The 22,445-nt window shown below is 33.3% G+C and overlaps 1 protein-coding gene across 3 annotated transcripts; it reads right to left on the reverse strand.

Annotated features, from left to right (window-relative positions):
* Positions 1-2,964: 2,964 nt before the first annotated feature.
* LOC133191943 (heat shock 70 kDa protein 12A-like) lies at positions 2,965-22,352 on the reverse strand. 3 transcript variants are annotated; one of them, XM_061327718.1, is made up of 4 exons: positions 22,022-22,352; positions 13,694-13,915; positions 13,231-13,384; positions 2,965-4,646 (listed from the first exon to the last, which is right to left on the reverse strand). In XM_061327718.1, exons 1-4 carry the CDS (start codon positions 22,346-22,348, stop codon positions 3,511-3,513), a joined length of 1,839 nt encoding a protein of 612 aa, XP_061183702.1. In that variant the 5' UTR covers positions 22,349-22,352; the 3' UTR covers positions 2,965-3,510. The 3 variants fall into 3 exon arrangements, with proteins under 3 accessions (XP_061183702.1, XP_061183701.1, XP_061183703.1); XM_061327717.1 differs by lacking the exons at positions 13,231-13,384; positions 13,694-13,915; positions 22,022-22,352 and adding exons at positions 5,659-5,812; positions 7,650-7,868; positions 9,422-9,759; XM_061327719.1 differs by lacking the exon at positions 2,965-4,646 and adding an exon at positions 11,551-12,715.
* Between the last annotated feature and the right edge of the window lie 93 nt (positions 22,353-22,445).

Here is a 22,445-nt window from a genome sequence, read left to right on the forward strand (position 1 = left end):
TTAATGTCTAACTTGCTTCTAGAAAACTGGTCATTACGGACTGTTAAAGTACCTAAAACTTCTAAACTTCTAAACTTTAACGATATTTGAAGGATAAAGAAAAAAGACTTTATCTACTACAGTGGATTTTCGAGTTTTAGATCGTTCTAATCAATTAGGTAATCTTTTTAGATTGATAACAGGGATTAAACCACAAATATATTATGAAAAGATTATTAATGACAACAAGAGGCTTAAGGGCCTTAATGATCACCTGAGTACGATACAAAGTTGTAAAATCCATAGAATGACAATTTGATTATTATATAATTAAGAATAATAAATTGATACAGGAAGATATGTTTCTCACAAAGAAGAGAAATAGGGCAATCAGGGGTTAAGAAAATAGTTGCAACATCTATTTACTTGCCTGAATATGCCAGTGTTAACTACACTCATTTGTCTTTCTACCAATCTTAAGAATAAAATTTAGTGTTTCAACATGAGACTAAACTTATAACACACCTCTTTCCACCAGCTTCTGCTCTTTTTGTAATATTTATGGTACAAATTTAAAGTATTTTGTCTAATGTTTATTTATTTATTACTTACAAATTTACTTGACCTTTCAAACTACAAAAGTACTTTTTTTTTAATTATACGTATATTAAGAACCTTTGTTTTATTCAGAATATTTTATTCAATATACCTTTCAATTACATTATTTACAGTGATAAATTATCATAGGTGAGTAATCAAAGGGGAATAACTTCTCGTAGAGTAAAATTTCCCTACATCAATAGAGACCCGTCTTAGCACCAGAATAAACGACTCAGTGTTAAAAAATCTACAAATATGGTAAAACACCCTTGCTTATGATAACCATACTTGGTTTGTCTCCTAGATGCCAAGGAGCAAATCTACAAATATGGTAAAAACACCCTTGCTAATGATAACCACGTACTTGGTTTGTCTCCTAGATGTCAAGGAGCAGGGAATAAAATGTCCAGAGAATTTACACTACATGATCAATAGAGTCCAATACACACTAATAACAGAACCCCTGACCCAGGACCATGAATTTCACAATTTAGGTAATGCACTCTTCCTCTTCACAACACTTAATTCTCAAGAGCAGAGAAGATTTTCAAGTAATTAATATACATTTGTATGTTCACAACATGTATATATATGATCGGTTGAGCCCCACATTTACACCAGAACCTGCCTAGAGGCCATGAATTTCACAATTAAACCTCTGCTTATCAATGGAGCCCCGCCCTAACATCAGAACTCCTTTCCCTTGGGCCAGGAACTTCACAATTTTGGTAGAAGAGTCCTTGCTTATTCCAACTATGTACCTGATATAAGCTATAAAATCAGGAGTAAAGATTTTCAAAGAATAAATTGCATTTTCACTACTCAGTAACTGATCAACAGAGCCCGACCTAACACCAACATTCCTGACCCTGTGGACTTGAATTTGAGGCACCCACCCTTGCTCATCATAACCATACACTTAGTTTGTCTGCAAAATATACGCGAGAAAGGAAGAAAAATTTTAAAGACTTTGCATATTTTCAGTATATGACCAATAGGGCCCCGCCCTAACACCAGAATTCTGGCCCTGGGGTAATAAATTTTACAATTTTGGAACGCTGTTAATCATAATCATGACTTACTTTGTCCGCAAAATATGCATGGGGAGAGAAGATTTAAAAGAATTTCTGCATTTTCACTAAAACCAGAATTCCTGACCCCGGGTCCATAAATTTCACAATGTTGGTAAAGCGCTAATTATTTATTAACATCACCATGCAATTAGTTTGAGTGCTTGATGTCTGGGAGTAAAGGAAAAGATTTTTATGCCCACAGATCGAAAGATCCCGGGGGTATATTGTTTTTGTCCTGTCTGTCTGTTTGTCTGTCTGTCTGTTGTCAACTTTAACCTTGCCCATAACTTTTGATTGGTTGGAGCTATGACTTTCATATTTCACATGTGTATTCCTTGTGACAAGACCTTTCTTTGGGTACCCATCATATTTGACCTTTTAACCTTTACCTTGGAGTTTGACCCACTTTTGCAAAATCTTTTGAGACTTTAAGCTTGGCGATATCTTCTGAACAGTTGGTGCTTGAGGTTTAGAACTTCACTTGTGTATTCTTTGTGACAAGGCCTTCCTTTGGATACCAACAACTTTGTCCTTTTGACCTTGACCTAGGAGTTTGACCTACTTTTGAAAAACTTTAACCTTGGCCATAACTTTTGAATGGTTGAAGCTAGGGCTTTCATACTTCACATATGTAATCCTTGTGACAAGACCTTCCTTTGAATACCAACCTATTTGACCTTTTGACCTTGACCTAGGAGTTTGACCCACTTTTGAAAAACTTTAACCTTGGCCATAACTTTTGAATGGTTGATGCTAAGGCTTTCATACTTTACATATGTAATCCTTGTGACATCACCTTCCTTTGGATACCAACCACTTTGACCCTTTGACCTTGACATAGGAGGTTGACCTACTTTTGAAAAACTTTAATTTTGGCCATAACCTTTGAATGGTTGGTGCTAGGGCTTTCACACTTCACATATGTAATCCTTGTGACAAGACCTTCCTTTGGATACCAACAACTTTGACCTTGACCTTGACGTTTTACTTACTTTTAAAAAACTTTAACCTTCGCCATAACTTTTGAACAGTTGCAGTTAGGGCTTTCAAATTTCACAGGTATATTCCTCGAGACAAGACCTTTCTTTGGGTACCAACATTTTTATCTTTTGGCCTGGATTTTGACTCGCATTTGAGAAACTATAACCTTCGCCATTAGCTGCCATACGGGGGCATCAGTGTTTCACAAACACATCTTGTTCAAGGCTACAACCGTTCGTTAATTTTGAAAGTTTTGGCCGACCCCCCCCCCCCCCGGCCCCAGAGAGGCAGATATCATGATATTCACAATTTAGGTCCCCCTTAACCCAAAGATGTTATGTACAAAAATTAGTTAAATTTGGTTTAGTGGTTTGTGAGAAGCTGAAAATGTTCAAAAATTTACGAACGACACACGACGACAGATGAAAACAGATTGCAACAGGTCATCTGAGAGACTTCAGATGACAACAAAAGTTGAAAGACTGGGGTTACATTTGAGGTGTGGGTAGGGGTATTCCTGTTCTATTACACTTTTAATGCACGTGTATACATGTAACGATTAAGAACACCACTTTGATAACCGTCATTTTCATGTGTTAATTAAATAAAATTGACTAACATGGCAAACACACCTAATTTGGTCATTTAAAGTGTTACTTATCCTAATAATTACTGAAATAGAAATGAAGGTTCTACCAAATCAGTTAATAGGCTTCTTTGCCACTAATTTCATGTTCGAATAATAATTTTGGCAGAGGTCTCAATTGCCCTCAAACTGAAGCACATTTTATGATGTGGAATTCAGACCATGAGTCATAGATAAGAGTTGAATAGTAGAACATATCTGGCATTTACATGTAGGACATAGAAAACGCGCTTATTTATCGGGGAAATTGATTTCAGGAGAAAGCAAATCAAAAGTAACTTTATATTCTTTCTTGTTGTGACAATTGCAAGCTGTTACTTGTAATTCTGTGTGACCAAATATCAAAGATTCTTCTATTTCTAATTTCCCATCAAGTCTAACACTCTGTAATGGAACCTCCAGAACCCCTAGCTTAACACAACCCTTTTCATCAACATATTGAGGGTCCTCCTCAGTTGAAATGAATACGCCACATTCTAGCGCCCTTTCTCCTGGTTTTAGTGCGTTAAATATGTACGATTTCTTGTCTCCAGGTTTAATCCTTTCTCCCTTCGCAATAAATCGGAAGAACACATCTCTGCATCTTTCTTCCTCTTCCATCATGACAAACTTTGATGTCTTATGCACTGCTTTATCAAATTTCGGCCAAGTTTGAATTCCATAAGTATACCTCGCGACACGTTCCGAGATAAGATATGGTTGGTGTCCAAAATAGACAGCTCCTTTCAGGACAGCAAGACCGGCTTGATTCGGAATCACAACTCTACATTTGTCTCGAAAGACCTCTCTGACAGCTTCTTGGACAATGCTACACTCGGAAAATCCCCCTACCATGAGAATCACTTTTAAATCCTCTCCAATATCTTTGTTAAGTTTAGATAAATGGTCGGTTAGTAATTTTACAGTAGGGTCAAACATTTGTTTGAAGAAGGCGTATTTCATCTGAAGTTTTCCGTGTTCAAAATTCAGTTCGTCTTTAAATCTGGAATTTCTTATGACTTCTTGCATAATGATATCTGATGTCATTTCCTGTTTGCTTTTATTGGTTATATTGCCTTTCTTGTTCATTTTATCTGCCACAATATCTGCAAGTCCAACAGGAAGACGAAGAAGAAATGTTTCTTTTTTGCTTGTTTCAAAACTTCGTTTTTTGATTTCAAAAGTTTGCCAAAAATCAAAATAATCTTCAACGTATTCCGGATCCATTTTGAATATCCTCATGACATCTTCGCCAAGCAACTCTACAAGAAAATCTTGGAATGCTTGATCTACACATGTTCCACCCCAGGCACCTCCACTTGCTGGCACCAGCTCTGCTAAAGTTCCATCCTTCTTCAGCTGATGAACAGTGATATCTGCTGTTCCACCTAAAATATGAAGTTTAAACATTGCATAGGAATAAAGATAAGCAGTATTTCCAATTTTTTTCTAGCAAGACCACAACAAAACAGGGATTAATTCATTAAGAGACATTTTATAAACACAGACATGTTTAAAGAAATATACACAACATTTTACTAATCAGTCATATCGAATTATAGACTAATGATACTGAGTACCATATAGCGGGAATTTTTAGCAGGGTACTAACTTTGGCTTATTTTAGCGGTTTAAGTATCCCGCTAACCTTTTATTGCTAAATTTGCACTCTTGCGTATAGATATAGAATATAACAACAATGATTTGGTCAATATCTTGTTAAACAATATATCTTTCATCTGGTGTTGGTTTTTACTCAACTCAAACTCTTGCCTAGATCTGTATTTAAATGCAGTGTATATTAATTACTACGAAAAATTATCCAGAAAGTGAACCTCTCTTTTACAACGTCACGGAAAATTAGACATGCCAGAATTATTGGCTTACCTTTGAGCAAGCAAAGCGCCAAATTTTACACCCGCCAAAGAAACCCGCTATACGGTATATGGACAGAGTAAATAATCCTACGATCAACTTGATCGCCCTTTTCTGTGTTTTCCTATGATTAACTTCATCGCCTTTTTCTGTGTTTCAACATTTAATCGTTTTAATAAAGGAAGTACATGTTTGAGTTTGTCTGTGTGCTTCGTATTTTCAATAAATTGATACAGGTATCATACACTAAAGTGATACTTTATCGTCAGATTAATTGCAACTGTGTATAGTGAAACCTGTCTATCTTAAATGCACTAGGACAATAATTTTGTGTCAGAATAAACAGAATGTCGGATTACACAGTATGAAGAACATGGAAAATGAAAATAACAGCCGGAATTCACAGTGAGTTGAATTGCATATGTGTCAGATTTGAGTTTTACTGTATTAAGGCAACACAAAAACCATACAATCTTTTGTTAACATGCATATTTTAATTTATTAATTCATGAGCATTATTCCTACCTCCGAGATCAAGTACCATATACTTTGCATCAACTTCTTTCCCTGCCAAGAAGAACCTGCTGTTGTCGGAGGATTCCAAATGCATTAATTGACAATAGATAGAGGCAGCTTCAGGTTCTAATGCTATTTTCAAACGATCTCTTTTAATACCAACCTTTATAAAATTAAAATGTATGATATAATACAATGGAAATTGAAAGTAAACGCGGAAAAAATAAAATATTCAGTATTTTCAAAGGGCCCTATGTTAAAAACAAAATTTTATTATAACAATTTAGTTATAGAAAATGTAAAAGAATTTAAATATTTAGGTGTTATATTTTCTCGCTCAGAACAAAACAAAAAAAAACATCTTTACGAACAAGCCCAAAAAGCAATGTATGGCATTATAACAAATATCAGACAATTGACTGCCAGTTCGATCTTTTCGAATAAAGTTGTAGTACCAGTTTTACTGTATGATTCTGAAGTATGGGGTTTTGAAAATCTTGATGTCATTGAACGTTTACACTTGATTTTTAAAGCATGTGTTTAATTTGAAAAGTTCAACGCCAACATACATGGTCTATGGTGAAACAGGTCGTTTTCATCTACATTATCAGTATATTGTCGAATGATTTCATATTAGGCAAAGCCTTTTTCAGGCCCGCAAAATAAAATTGTAAATGTATTATAAAAATAAAATTATATGTTTAAACTGTATTGTGATGGAAATTTAGCAAATCCATGGTTAGATTGCATACAGGAAATCTTTATTATGTGTGGTTTATCAAATGTATATACGGTATGAATATGTAATTCTTTAATGCTATTAATCAAATCACCGTTGAGCACCGTGAATACGTGATATCGCGATTACTAAACTTAATGGAACTCTTTGGCGGCGAAGGTAGGAAATCTCTATTAGCTGGGGACAATGTGCTGTTGCATACAACGCGAGATCGAGCATTGTGGATTTTCAAAGGGCAGATATGAAAGAAGTCCTGGTGAAATATCTTGCGGAATATTCGCTGAACCACGCTAAAACATTTCAAGAGAACGTAGTCCAAATGTGTTACATTTTTATTGATACTTTTTTCACTAAGCCAACTCTTCTAATTAAATTCAACCATTTCTTTCTGATAATAATTACTTTTGGAAGCTGATAAAATAAAACTCTAAACATTCCAATTAGACAACGTACTATTTGAAGTTCAACCCTTTGCAATACATTGTAATTGCGGCATACTAATTGTTCGAATCATTCGATTGTCACTAGCGTACTTCATGCCCCGAAATCTCGCGAGATTTAGAGTTTCCTCGACTTCGCCGCAAAAGAACGGCATTAAGTCAAATCCTTGAAGTAATCGCGATACTAAGTATTGGTATGTCTATCTTTTACAGCTATCTATCAAAAAATTATATAATTAGGCAAACATTGTAAATATTAAAGTGAAAGTTCAGACGTTTTGATTATGGCGACAATGCAGAATGAACTTGTGTGACATCTGCTTTGGAAAATTATCAATTATATCTGATTTCTCAGGCATGTTTCATGGTTTTCTTAATTTTTTCTTGTCTATTGAAATTGAAATAAATATACATACATGTAGTTTTCTGATCAAGATAAACAGAATGTTTCTAACTCCTAACGTTTTCTAGTCTTCTTGTTCTTGAATAAAGCTACTTGAAAAAAAATGTCAAGAAATGCATATTTTGATACGATTAATTGGTTAATTTGTGGGAACGTCTTCCGGTTAACCGATTAGCAATTCTGTATTCGATTGCCATCCCTAAAATATATATTATACCATAACAGACCAATACTTAAAGAATGAGTTTCTTCATCTTTGAATTCAAACCCCTTGCAATTGTTTGACAGCAATTTTTAAAACATATATTTCGTATCCGTTTAATTCCAACCTATTTTAAAACAAATACAATTTAGTAATTTAGATAACAGGAAATCGTAAGTACAAGGTAACAAAGAAAATAATATTATAAATTCCTACACTTTCTGCCGCCTCTCGCATGAACATCTTGGCTGTATCATCCCAAATTGCAGGGACCGTGATGACAAAATCGATGTCCTCCATAGACAAATTAATTACTTTATCTTGAAGGAATGTAAATAAGTGGTCCTTCATATAATTTATAGACAAAGTGAAGACCTTCATTGCATCTACAGACTTGCCATTCTCAGCGACGCATTGTGTTTTCCTGTGAACCCTCTGTATATAAGAACAACAATTATTAGTATGAAGGTAACTGTTACAGGATTTTACTCAATTTTCGCAAAATATTAAAAAAAATATATCATTTGAAGATCAGTAGAGGCTTTCAAGTAAAGACTATGTCCATGGAAAAACAATTTACACTGTAGATTCCTGAATATATGCGAGGAATATAGTTCGCGTTTTCGTGGATGTTGCAGGATAACCTCCGAGGTCGAGAAATGTTGTTTTGAAATAAAAAGTCCAGGCGTTTGTCGAATATATTTCAAACAACATTTCGAGACCGAACAAGTTATCCTGCATCATCTACGACAACAAGAATTTTATTTCTACTCTACTCAGCTCTAAAATACGGCTTCTCGTTTTCTCTATAAAGAAAAGAATTAGGTCACCATCATGACCATGTCGCGATGAAGCTGTTTCAATTAACACCAGAGGGTCAACTTGTTTGGATTGGAATGGCGTGCAGACGATTTGAGTTTTTGTTGGATTAAAAATACCTTTTATTCATTTATAAATCTGTTTGTAACATTTATCATGTTTATTGAAAAAAAATTATGATTATAAAATAGCAAAATCACATGTCTATTTTTTTGTTTCAACAGTAAAATCAAAGGAGTGTAAATGTTGTGTGGAGGTCCGTGGAACAGACCCCTTCAGGTATAAAAATTAATATTTTCATTTATTTCAGAGCTGCATTCAATATCGAAGCAGCTAGGTTAGATATCTATGTCATATTGAACACACTGTATGAATTAACGCTTGTAATGGCTACGCTAGCATTATCGTTCAAGATCGTAGCGGCCACGTAGAACTACGTATCCGCTACGATCTTGAACGCAGCCCAGGCAATACACAGTTTAAATTGACAACGCATTGATATATGATCAAAATAAGTATTACATTCTAAAGTTATAGATTCATTCATTTGTACAAGTTTGTTATGTGTTTCTGATTTAATAATCTTTTGAAAATCTTTTGAAGACGTTCGTGATTAATTGGAGAATAATGTCCGCGGCATTTCTTTGATCTCGGCAATAACTGTAGTAGAATATTGAGGTAAATTCGCGAGAAGCAACAGTGAACACACGCTACATAAAAGTACACGCTTTTATTTTCTTATTGCTAAAATGCATGTAAAAACTCTTCATAAGCAGTCCATTCGCGAATTAATGTTCTTGCGATTCATTTCGCAATATTACGTACATCATTGTACATGTATAGGGAATTTACAGCACTATAAGTATAGGGAATGAAGGAAAAAGGTTGGATGGCCTTAATTTCTTTTTCTTCAGTTAATAGAGCTTTTGCCAATCCGTGCCAATATTCACCAATATAAGTTCAATTATATTTGTATTGTATAGCTAAATCAAACATCTTTTGATATTCCAGTCCTTCTGCTTTACCCTTTCCCTGTCATGCATAATTGTGAAGATTTAGCTAAATCTAAGGTTATGTAAACTTACTCACTTCTCAGATGAAAATATATCACATGAACTTTATATTTGGTATTAATCCTTATCACTACCCATGCAGTTAAGAATTTTTACCTCCTCTAGGCTTGTCTTCAGTATCATCTTGAAGCGATGAAAAAAAAAATAGTCCTGACAATCTTCATCAGCAACAAGAGAAGCATAATTATTCACAGCGTCAAATCCAAAAGAATTAAACGATTCATCTGGGTTAAGAAGAAGTGCACTGGGGGCTTTATAGGATATTTGCTCTCCTCCTGACCACTTGTTTGCGTAAACCTTAGTCCATTCTGCCTTTGATGAGTAAGCATAGCCAGAGAAAGCAGTTCCGAAGTCTATAGCAACCACGAATAGTTTAGAGGACTTCGAAGGCTTTTGTTTTACTGATTCCCGAAATTCGGATTTATCGGCCATTTTACAATATGCTGAACGTAAATTCATATATCTACTTTCGGTTTAAAAATGTAAACAACCTCAACGGTATATAAATAAACTCTCGTATCTATTATCATGATCAACGTAATCGTTATTTAAATGGTTAACACTAGCTAGTTCTTTATTTTAAAGGCTACAGACAACATATTTTAGACTGCTTAAGGACAAACAAAACTTCGTTGATTCGATATATCCCTTTGATCTAGAAATAAAAGACAGTACGGAGTCTGACACATCGGTTTCATTTAAAATTGGATAATTTACTAGAAAAACACACTAAAAGAAAGCTTCAACAAAACTTTCTGATAAATGTGATGACTTCAATTTAACTTCTCTATCGTCAACTTCCCTTATTTATGTAGTATTATACCATTATCATCGCATATGGAGTTTATGTTTCCCAGTTGATTCGATATGCAAGACATGTTCTATTTACGAACAATTTCTAAAACAAGGCAAGCTATTGACGAATAAGTTTATGATACAAGGATTTCAATAGTCTCGTTTAAAGTCAGCAAATTCTATGGTCAATACAATTACATTGTTAGTAAATATACAATCTAACCTTAAGTCGAATGTTGACTGACGTTTTTCATACAAGACCATTATTTCACACTAAATTGTCTACGGATTTATCCGTTTGTTCAGTCATGACAAGGAGCAGCGGCGGGTGTGACCGATCGACAGGGTATGCTTATTCCTCAATGGCACCTGATTCCACCTCTGATTTTTGTAGAGGACCGTGTTTGCTCTGCTCCCAATTTGTACTGCTTCAGTGGACATAGGAGATTAATAACTGTTCGTTATCTTCATATTCATTCACAATTTGGATACTCAGTTTACAATAATATTACATGGTAGGTTAATGGACTTATCATACCCTATTAGGACAATGTTAAAGCCATCACCTAAAAACTTGCAAGTGTGCTTGTTTCAAACAGATAGTTTTTATACGGTGATATCACAAAAGGTCAAAGGTCAATTTTCATTACTTTTATTGATCGAAAACGCATTAAAACTTTCAGTTAAGGCAACTGGGGACTGTGAGCTGGCATAAATGACCTCATAAAGACAATGTTATGAATACATAGTCAGCAATTTTAACACTTCTAGTATAGCATTTATTAATACCCAGATATCAGTCATATTCACAATACATTTGCACACTCAAACGTCTAAAAACCTTTTGTGTCCCTTTTAGTTTTTCTATTGATTGAAGAAGAATGTGATTTTTTTCCTCCGTATACACTGTATATTGATTTCATATTTACTTCAGAAATGTACAAGAACATCTGTCAGTTTGGAATACTAGTATGCATGGAAGAAATGTTAGATAACATTCATCGCAAAAATACAAACGAATAAAAAAATGATGTTATATTTGATAAATAATAATACTATCAGATATAATTGCTTAGTTTAAACGGTCAATAATACTCAAAATTATCAAAACTTTGGATAATATCAACCTCACCAGCTATATCAAAGATAAATTATCAACTCAATCCGATTTGCAAAAGACCTATAGTTCAAAAATATTTAAATAAATATATGGCAATAATATTGTACATTAGTTATTAAATAAAAATATTATATCTGAATGTTATAACACAACAAATAGACCGCTTAAAAACTTTGTTTTAATCACATAAATGTACATGTTAACATGTTATTAACTTATAGAGATCTAAGAATAATGATCAAGCTAAGAAATGAATGACAAAAAAAAAAAAAAAAAATGAGTATCATGGATGTATATTGGTTTTCTGAATCCTTTGACAGCCATTAAAAGCAAGGATGATATCCTCTCCCTGTCGAACTTATCACAGCTAGCTTTCATACAGTTTGATGACTAACTTTTAGTTTTTGTAGGAAATTTGATTTTCTCTGACAGCAAATCAAACGTTACTCTGTATTCTGCTTTTGTTGTGCAGTTACAGGCCCCCGCATGTAGCTCGGTATGTCCAAAAATCAGGGACTCCTCAACCTCTGCCCCCCTTTCAACGTCAATTTTTAGAATTCCAAGCTTTTCACAACCGTCCTCGTCAACATATTTAGGATTTTCTTTGTTAGAAATGAAAATACCACATTCAAGATCACCTTCGGCTGATTTCAATGCCCTGAAAATGTGACTTTTACTGAACCCTGCTTTCACTCGGTCTCCTTTTGTAACAAACTTAAAGAATACGTCTCTACATCGATCTTCAGAACCTCTGGTATCACGCTTTTCTTCTTTATGTTCCCCTTTGATAAATTTGGGCCATATTTGGATTCCGTAGGTGTATCTTGCCACACGTTCAGATATCATTTCCGGGTGATGTCCGAAATAAACAGCACCCTTCAAAACTGCAAGGCCACACTGGTTTGGAATTATAACGCGACATTTGCCTTTGATTTCAAACGCTTCACGTACTTGGTTTTGAATAAGACCACATTCCGAGAATCCACCTACTAACAAAATCACTTTCAGACCTTGGCCAACTTCTTTCACAAGCTTCGTTAAGTGATTGATAATTTCGTCTGTAGTTGCTTGAAAAATACTTTTCATAATTGTTGTAGGTATGTGCAATTTTTTCTGCGCAAATTTGATTCCTTTTCCTTTCCATTTTGATTTTTCTATAATTTTATTTATATCTTTCTCTTTATTTATCTTTTTGATAATAGACAATAATTCCAATGGAACTTGCAAATGGATATTTTCTGTTTCAAAATCAATTGCTCTTTTCTTGACTTCAAATCGCTGCCAAAAATCAAAATAATCTTCGGCACTGTCTGTTCGAAATTTTTTCATTGCCTCTTTGTCAAACAATTCATTAAGAAAAGTGCCAAAATTTTCGTCAATGCGTGTTCCACCCCAAAGTCCTCCGGAAGCAGGAGTCAGTTCTATTATTGTTCTAGTCCTCTGCATTTGGTGTATAGTAATATCTGCCGTGCCACCTGTCACCAAAATAAAACTATATTACTGAGATAAAAAATCAAGATGCAAGCAGAGTACTCTTTTTTAAGTACTAGTAATCTGCATTGTATCAAAGTTGTAAAGAACAATAATTTTATATGACAGATAATTACTATAAGCATCAACACATAATATCACTGAAAGTAGAATATCAATGTTTGGTTAAATTGGCTATCAAAGAAAAGCAGATTCTATGAACAAGTCAAAAGCCACATCATTCTTTTTTTCAGTACTGTTACATGTACTATATTCATATGTACATGAATTGAGCAACATGCATAGCCTATGAATTCAGAAACATGAATAGCCTATGAATTCCTGCTCTACACAAAAGCTACAAAATTTATATTTTTAAAATGAATAAAGAATTTGAAATAGATTTAGGACTACAAAAGTAACACACACACACACCCTCACACACACACACACACACACACACACACACACACACACAGAGAGAGAGAGAGAGAGAGAGAGAGAGATAGAGATAGATTACCTCCAAGATCAACAACCATGTACTTTGCATTAGAGTCCTTTTCTGTTATACGAAAGCTGGAATTGTTCTGAGGTTCCAGATACATCAACTGACAGTAGATAGACGCGGCTTCGGGTTCCAAAGCAAACAGGAGTTGGTCCCCTGGTATTCCGGCCTATAGTGTAGTTTTACAGTTTGCTTAACAATATATTTCGTTTACATTTAAAAAATATAGCACAGAAAGTAGCTGTTGATCTTGAACAATTTAACGAAGTATGAAGTAAAACCAATTCAAAACTAAGTTTAAAACTTGTTGACATATGCAATGAATAATTGAATAACTGAATGCTATTATTTAACTCATTGAAAATATATAAAAGCTCATATAAACAATTGTTTATATGAGCTTTTTTGTTTCATGAAAGTGGGATGATGATAAGATGTGAGTTTTTGATATTTGAATAAGTTCACGTTGACTACTAACTTTGATGGCAGCTTCCCTCATAAACATCTTAGCTGTATCATCCCATATAGCTGGCACTGTTAGTACAAAATCGATGTCTGTAATCTTTATTTCAAATCCTTTTGAATCATTCAAAGCTTCTAACATATGCGATTTTAAATATTCTATACAGTGCATGAATACAGACATGGCATCAACACTTTTTCCATTGATGTCCAAACACTCGGTGTTCCTGTGAACTCGCTGTAAGTGAACAAAAAATCCACGTAAAAGTTTTACCTCGCCGTACGTTCAGTAGCAGAGCTAGCTAATTTATTGGCATAGGAGGTTGCAATATTTAACACGTAAATGCGTCATCTAATAAAAAACAAAAGGCCCACTGGCCAAATCGCTCACCTAAGCATTTTGGTTGAGAAAAAGCAGAAATCAGCTCAGTATTGAAAAGTTTAAATATATAAGTGGTCCATACATACCGCCTGGAAAGGGGGCATAATTTAAATTTGAATCTTAACTAACTGAGAATGTTTCAACATTCCTTGGTTTAATCATGGTCCACGAAGATTAACCTAAATATTTCTATGTAAACATTAATCTTCTATTAAGGCCTCTGCCTACCCATGGGGGACATGAACAATTTTGAATCTACAGTTCTTGAGGATGCTATATTAGCTATATTAGCTGTATTGTTACAACTAATGAAATATGAAGATAACGAACATTATTTAAATTCGAAAGTCCAATGAAACGATACAAATTTGTAGCAGAACAAACACGGACCTCAAAATTTAGAGGTGGGATCAGGTGCCATGGAGGAGTGAACATCCCCTGTCGACCGGTCACACCCGCCGTGTGCTCCTCGTTGTGATCGAAAAAAAGCCCGCAAAAATCCGTAGACAGTCCAGTGTATAGTAATGGCCTAACAATTAGTATGAAAAACATCAGTCAACATTTGACTTCATGATAGGTTGCATGTGCTGACAAGGTCATTGTATTGCCAAATGGTGACTTCAAACGAGACTGTTGATGTCCTTGTTTCATCAACTTGTTTGTCAATAGTTTGCCTCGTTTTAGAAATTGTTCATACGTTGAGCATGTTCTTGCGTATCGAATCAACTGAGAGAGATAAACCCCATATGCAGGTGTATATTGCTACGCAAGTAAGGGAAGTTGACGATTGAAAAGTTGAAATCATCACGTTTATCATGAAGCTTTGTTGTTAGGTAACTGTTAACGTCTTTTTCTTGTAAAATATCTAAATATGAAACAGGTGTGTCAGACTCTGTGGTATCTTTTATTTCAAGCTCACTGGGATATATCGAGTCGACATATGAATCAAAATAACTGTTTTAATTGACAAGACGTCGTTGCTCTAACGAAATGTCGAGTTGAAGGCCACAGCAAGCCTTTTTTTCTTCTCATGTAGAAGTTTTTGAATGAATTTTGTTTCATATGAATACAAAAATAGGTCAGCTAATAAGGGGGCACAATTGGTATCCATGGGAATTCCAACAGATTGTTGGAAGACCTGATCGTCAAAAACTACATAGAAATTGTCAATCAGAAACTCAAGCATCTTTTTAATATCAGTTTCAGAGTACGTGTGTGTACAATCAGAATGCTTTTTTTTTTACAAAATAATTTTGCAAATGACTAATGACAAGATAAGTATTTTTTTTCTTTTTTTTTTTAATATCATTTATTAGAAAACAAAACATCACATATATGTTGCATACAATGTATTGATTAGATTAGTTGAATCATTACATTCTTTTTATCTGTCATATATAGAGTCATATAAAATAATTTATCACAAATTATCAAAAAAAAAAAAAAAGAAAAAAAAAAGAAGAAGAACAAAAACAAATACAAAACAAAACAAAAAAAGCTAAATATTATATGTGTAATTGTATAGGTACCCTGTAATTTCTGGGAGACAACACAATCAGCACAGACACAGTCTATTAATTGTCTCCCAGATAAGATTTGTAGAACAACAGGCTTATTCTACAATGGGTTAATGAATTATAATTTGTCTTAATACATTTTATAACATTAAAATATTTTTATGGTGAATTTTCATATATACCTTAGAAAAAAGTTATTCAATATGCTCTTCTTTGATAACATATCTCTTTAGGCTTTTCTTGTTTGTTTTCTAGTTAACCTACATTTTGTATTTGTAAATTTTACAAGCAATCAGAGATATTATGCTTTTCAAAAAAAAAAAAATCTTTTCATTCTTTTTTTTTCATTATAAAATCCAATAATAATATTTTTCCATAATATATCAAATTTCAAAACTTGCTGGACAATATCCCATATATGAGAAACATTTTGACATTTTAGAATAAGATGTTCATTGTTTTCTTTTACATCTCTACAAAAAACACACATTTCATTTTCAACAAGTTTCCATTTCTTCAACATTTCTTTATAACATAATAAGTTATTTAATAATATATAATTGAAGTCTGATATGCCTCTGTCTGCAATAGCTAATATTTTTTTGTTCATATATAGATTTCCAAGCTGTTTTTTGGAATTTCAAACATTTTTTCATAATATTATTGATGTATCGGAGGTTTAAAATTATCATGACATAGAATGTTATAGGTCAACTTTAAAGTAATATCATACACTTTAACTTGATGTTGGTATAGTAACTCATATGAAGTATTCTCACACATGATGTTTTCATACGTGCAAAAGCTTTAAAAACTACATTTTCCATTTTCACATATTCACAAATCCAGTTTCTCTTACATACAGGTTTATCATAAAACCATTCTATGGGTTGCATATTATTTTTGTATACATATATCACCAATATATTTATATCCACTTTTCAGCCAATTTACATAAAACAGCAGCTTGTTTTTGTACTTAATTTTATTATTACACCACAATGATTCATTTAATAAGTAAAAATAGAGGCATTTTTTTGTAAAACGAAGTAAAATTTTCCATAATTCGATAATCGTTTGTATCAATAATGTTTGTTTTACATAGATATTCAAAATCAAAATTTCTTTCCTTACAAAAAACAATCTACAAAAAGGAATAAGGATTTTTTTTTACTTAATATGTTCTTAATGCAAGATACTTTTATGGATTTTAGTTTTAAAGGTACATCAACAATACCAGTTCCTCCATCTTGGACACTTCCAATCTGCGTGTTTCTTTTAATTCTGTCTTTTTTATTCCATACAAAATTGAAAAATAGACTTTGTAATTACTTAACTACATATTCATTTGGAAAACTTAAAATTGACCCAACATATATAATCTTTGACATTGCTAGACTATTAATTACAAAGACTTTGCCAAAAATTGTTAATTTTCTTTTTTCCAAGACTCAAAAAGTTTTTCTAAATCATCTACAATTTTTGTCCTTTTTTATTGTAACATATTTCTTTGTTATGTCATATGAAAATCCTTAGAGCTTTTATGCAAGAATTATTGATGTCAACATTTTCTATTTTCTGGCACAAATTTTTCCACTGACCTGATAAAAGACACTCTGTTTTGGATATAGTTTCATGCCAGATACATTACTGATTTTTTTAAATAACCTCTAAAGAATGTTTAAGGGACTTCTTACTTTTAAAGGAAGTGTTCAGTCATCTGAATGTTGTATTATCTTTATAATATCAGTCATTCCAGGTTTTTGAAAACCCTTTATGTTTAAATTTGATCCAATAGCAATGGCCAATATTTCTACTACAAATAGGAATAACATTGCAGAAAGAGGACACCCCTGTCTTATATCTCTATGCATATCACATGTTTTAGATATCCACTCATTATTTTTTATTCTAAATATAGGCTTATTATATGATATGGTGATCCATTTTAAGAAATTTTCTCAAAATTGTGTTTTTTAAGTACTTTCAACATAAAATTTCATTCAACAGAGTCAAAAGCCTTTTGGAAATTAAGAAATAACAATATTGAATCCAGGTCATTTTTTCACAATATTCAGAAATGAACTTGAATTACCGTACCTTTACTGGATTCCTAAACTTCATAAAAATCCTTACAAAGATACATAGCGGGTTCCAGTAAATGTTCTACCAAGCCTCTTTCTTTACTCCTCATTAAAATATTTACTGTAATAAAGGAGAGACTTCAGGAGTACTGAACAACAGCATATTCGAGAAGTGGTGTAAATCATATGTGGATACTTAAAAACTCCAAGGAACTTTAAAATATTTGAAATCACAAAACTTTACTAAAGTCAATAACATCAAAACGTACGACATTTCAACACTTTATACAACCATTCCTCATGATAAATTGAAGTCTAGGCTGTTTGACATCATAGACAGCTGCTTTTTCAATAAAAATGGAACTCGTAAATATACTTACCTTGTCATTGGTCATTGCAAAATTATTTTGTAAAAAAGGCATTCTGATTGTACATCCCTTATTAACAGACCTATTTTGTATTCATATGCAGCAGAATTTATTCATAAACGTCTACATGAGAAGAAGAAAATACTTGCTGTGGCCTTCAACTCGACATTTAGATATATCGACGACGTATTATCAATTAACAATAGTTACTTCCATTCATATGTCGACATGATATGATATATCCCAGTGAGCTTGAAATAAAAGATACCACAAAGTCTGAAACATCTGTTTCATATTTAGATATTTTTCCAGAAAAGACGTTCATGGTTACATAACAACAAAGCTTTATGATAAACGTGATCACTTCAACTTTTCAATCGTCAACTTACCTTACTTATGTAGCAATATACCCTTATCACCTGCATATGGGGTTTATGTCTCTCAGTTGAATCGATACGCAAGAGCATGCTCTATGTATGAACAATTTCTAAAACGAGGAAAGCTATTGACAAACAAGTTGATGAAAGAAGGATATCAACAGTCTCGTTTGAAGTCATCATTTCGCAAGTTTTATGGTCGATACATTGACCTTATCAGCAAATACAACCTATCATTAAATCAAATGCTGACTGACTTTTTTCATACTAATTGTTAGGCTATTATTTATACACTGAACTGTCTACGAATTTTTTCCGTTTTTTCCCGACCATGACAAGGAGCACACGTGACCGATCGGCAGGGGATGTTCATTCCTCCATGGCAGCTGATCCCACCTCTAAATTTTGAGGTCCGTGTTTGCTACAAATTTGTATCGTTTCAATGGACTTTCGAGATTGGATACTGTTCGTTATTTTCATATTTCATTTGTTGTTTTGAGTACAAAATTTAACGAATTATTTTATATATTCTTAGTAGGGATGTCAACGAATATTCAAGTATTCAACTATCGTTTGATCATACCGACTATCGACTTAATTTTTTTAGTCGGTTATTCGTTAAAAATTTGCTATTTAATAGTAATCTTAAATTCAAGGTAAAAAATGGATCTGCTCAGTTCATTTATTAACATATCAGTGTTCTCGTGAGTAAAACTCAGGGAAAGGATTAATCGGTCTTCGTTAATTGTTCAAAAGATTTTTTTGTTCGGCAAACATGCATTGGCATATACTTTAGACGTCAGATTCAAATTGAAAAGTTTAAACCTGCAATTTCGTAAGAACTCGTATAATGTAACTATCAATTAATGAGTAGTAATTAAACAGCTGTTACATACACTAGACAAAATTGCTAACGCACCACTTGTTATTCTTATTTGTAAATTTAACATTTGCCTGATCGGTACTAATATATATAATATGCTATCTTTTCCAAAACAGTGGGATTGACAAATGTCTTGGTATCATGACAAGACCCTTAAATGACATTCTTGCCCGAAAACCAATTTCCCGATGTGCATAGCGCACCGTTTTTGCCCAGATATGAAGTTGGTGATCACCAAAGGTGGTCCGTGAGGTTGCCACGGAAGCAGTCTCCCAGTTAAAAATCAAATAACATACAGTTATTAAATATCATATCGCCTAGTAGTTACCCAGTGCCTTGGTGTCCATACCGAATCCACCCAACTTCCGGTTGCCCCAGTTGTGTGAAACAATCTTGAAATTATCGTGTGCTGCTTACTTAATGCCGTGGCTATCTATAGTTAACATTTTCATGTTTGTTAATCTTTTTGCTACAAATTTTTCATTAGAAGAATTCATAATCTTTTAATTGTTTTCATTTTTTACAAATTTCTACAAAGGAACCCCCTGCAGACACCATACTGCTTGCTTTAACACGCTCTTCTGGGGTCAAACGCCGCATACGGTGTTACTTTTTTTCTGAGTTTTTAATTAGTACAAACATAAAGAACACAAACACAAAGAAATAATAGAAATTTATTCTTCCAAAATAGTATGGACACGATTTTAATTTTTTCTATAAAATGGTTACGCTTCAGTTTGTAAATACATGTAAATGCAGTTATGAGCGTAATTTAAAGGTGTTTCTTTCTGATATTAATATCAATTATTTTAAAATTGTATTGATTTTTTCAAAAAATCTCATAATTAAAATTTATCGCAAACTCTTTTTGTTTTTATAAGAGTTACGCTTTAATTGTTTAACAATCACGGGTCACAGACAATTAAGACACATTCAAATGGCTTCAGGTAAGAAATCAATAATGGGTACATGTACTAGCTGCATGAAAAAAAGGGATAAAAGCGAGCGTTTGATATTTTGTATATAGATAAAATGTGAGTAAATATTATATTTGAAATCAAGTACCTTGGATACATATATTTATTTCTACGTAAATGTTAAAGATTCAATAATTCGTTGTATAAATATTGTACAGGCTAGCAGTCTGTTAAAGACAAATAGGGAAAATAACATGAAAAATTAGTTTAAATTTCAACCAGTACTCGACTATCGTTCGACTAAAGCCTCCGACTATTTGACTAAGCTGTCCGAGTAAAATTGACATCCCCAATTCTTAGTAAAACTTTGATTGCCTAATATTGCCCCACCACAGCTCTGAGGTCATGATTTTAACAAACTTGAATCCACAAACCTGGTGATGTTTTAATATTAGTATGACTGATCATGTTTTGTTGTTGTTGTTGTTATTGATTTATTTATTTTTTGTTTTGTTTTTGTTTTTTTAAAGAATATTTTATAAAGTTTTTATTATTTATATTCATATGTAAAGTTTTTAATCGCCTACCCTGGCCCAACCGTAACCCTGGATGACGTATGTAATGAAGCTTTCACATAAGTTTCATCGCTTTTCTTACCCAGTGATTATTGAGAAGTTGAATTTTAAGGGATAGAAATAAATTGTACAACCTTTTAATTATCTTCCCTTGAAAAAGGATGTGGTCCTTATTTTGAATTAAATCAAACCCTTCATACAATGGATGCTTACTGGCAATTTTGGTTGGAATTGGCCACTTGGTTCTTTAGATGTCAAAAATGTAAAAACTTAACAAACAAAAGACAATAGGCGACATACGACAAACGGACTCCAGGGAACCTTCGATCAGAAAAAGATCTCTTGAGCCTCTGGCTCAGGTGAGCTAAATAACTGAATTAAAAGAAATATTTGTCATACAAACAAAAAAATGGGAAAAAGATAGTTGCAACTCGTTTTCTCTCTTTATAAATAATGTATTTGTAATAATGCATTTGTAACTAGCCGTTATGGTATTATAAATACCATAGATAGCTAAATGCCATACATGTACTACACATGCACGAAAAACGTCTCTAAATCTACTAGATGTAAAACTCTAATGCAAGTCCCTGTAATAAAAGGGGCACTTAGTGAGGTAGGGATTATAATATACGAAAATCCCTATATAGGGTCTTGGGTAACATTAACCATTAAATTTGTTTTAGGAAAATCACAATTATAACTGGTCATTGTGTATTTTATACAGGGAAGAGAAAACGCTTTGAGATATGAAACATCGAGATATCCTCGTATATCAAGGCATTTTAGTTAAGTCAAACTTAAGTCTTTGTGATTTTTATTTTTCTTTATTGTCATTAATATAAATAAATTCATCGTTTAATCTTTCACAGAACCCTTATAAAAATTATCGTGTGTGCACTTTCCCCCTCCCCTCCTTCTTATAGAAAGATTTCCCTCTTGTAGATAAACAAAATTTAGTATTAGTCGTCTGTTTAGTCTTTGCTTCTCCCCTCCCCCACCCCCACCAAAGGAATGTACTCTTTCCACCTCCTTCCCCTTAATCCTGGCTATGAAAACTGATCAATTGAAAGCTAAATTTATTATCACCCTTTCTCGGACATAAAGAACCATGAGGTCTATCGCAGTAAATCAGTGTTGCAATATGATTGATGAGAAGAAGGAGAAATACTAAAGCATTAGTATATGTATGTACGTAAGACATTTTGAGGAAAAATTACCGGTAATGAAAGATAATATACCTCTTCTAGTTTTGTTTTTAGGATCAACTTGAAACGTTGGAAAAAGTAGTATTCCTTACAGCTGTCATCATCTTCCGAGGTTAAACTTGAATAAAAGGTTTCTGCCTCAAATCCAAAAGCTTTAAAGGATTTGTCCGGATTCAGTAGTAACGCTGTTGGCGCTTTATACGACACCTGTTGTTCGCCCGACCAAGTGTTTGTTTGTACTGTTGCCCAGTCATGTTTGAATGAATACGCATAGCCTGAATATGTTGTACCAAAATCTATTGCCGCCACCAACATTCGACCAGCTTTCGATATTCTTTCCTTCTCCTCAAACTCGCCCATGTCTTATTTTCAAAATAATTTTGTTTTCCAGTACTTTCGTTTTGATTTTTATTGTATGGCTGAACATTTAAACCATTTTTTTTAAATTTAACACGTA

This window comes from Saccostrea echinata, unplaced genomic scaffold, assembly GCF_033153115.1.
Source record: "Saccostrea echinata isolate AGI-Se365-2 ecotype Australia unplaced genomic scaffold, CSIRO_AGI_Sech_v1 ptg000025l, whole genome shotgun sequence".
In the NCBI taxonomy this organism is placed as follows: domain Eukaryota; kingdom Metazoa; phylum Mollusca; class Bivalvia; order Ostreida; family Ostreidae; genus Saccostrea; species Saccostrea echinata.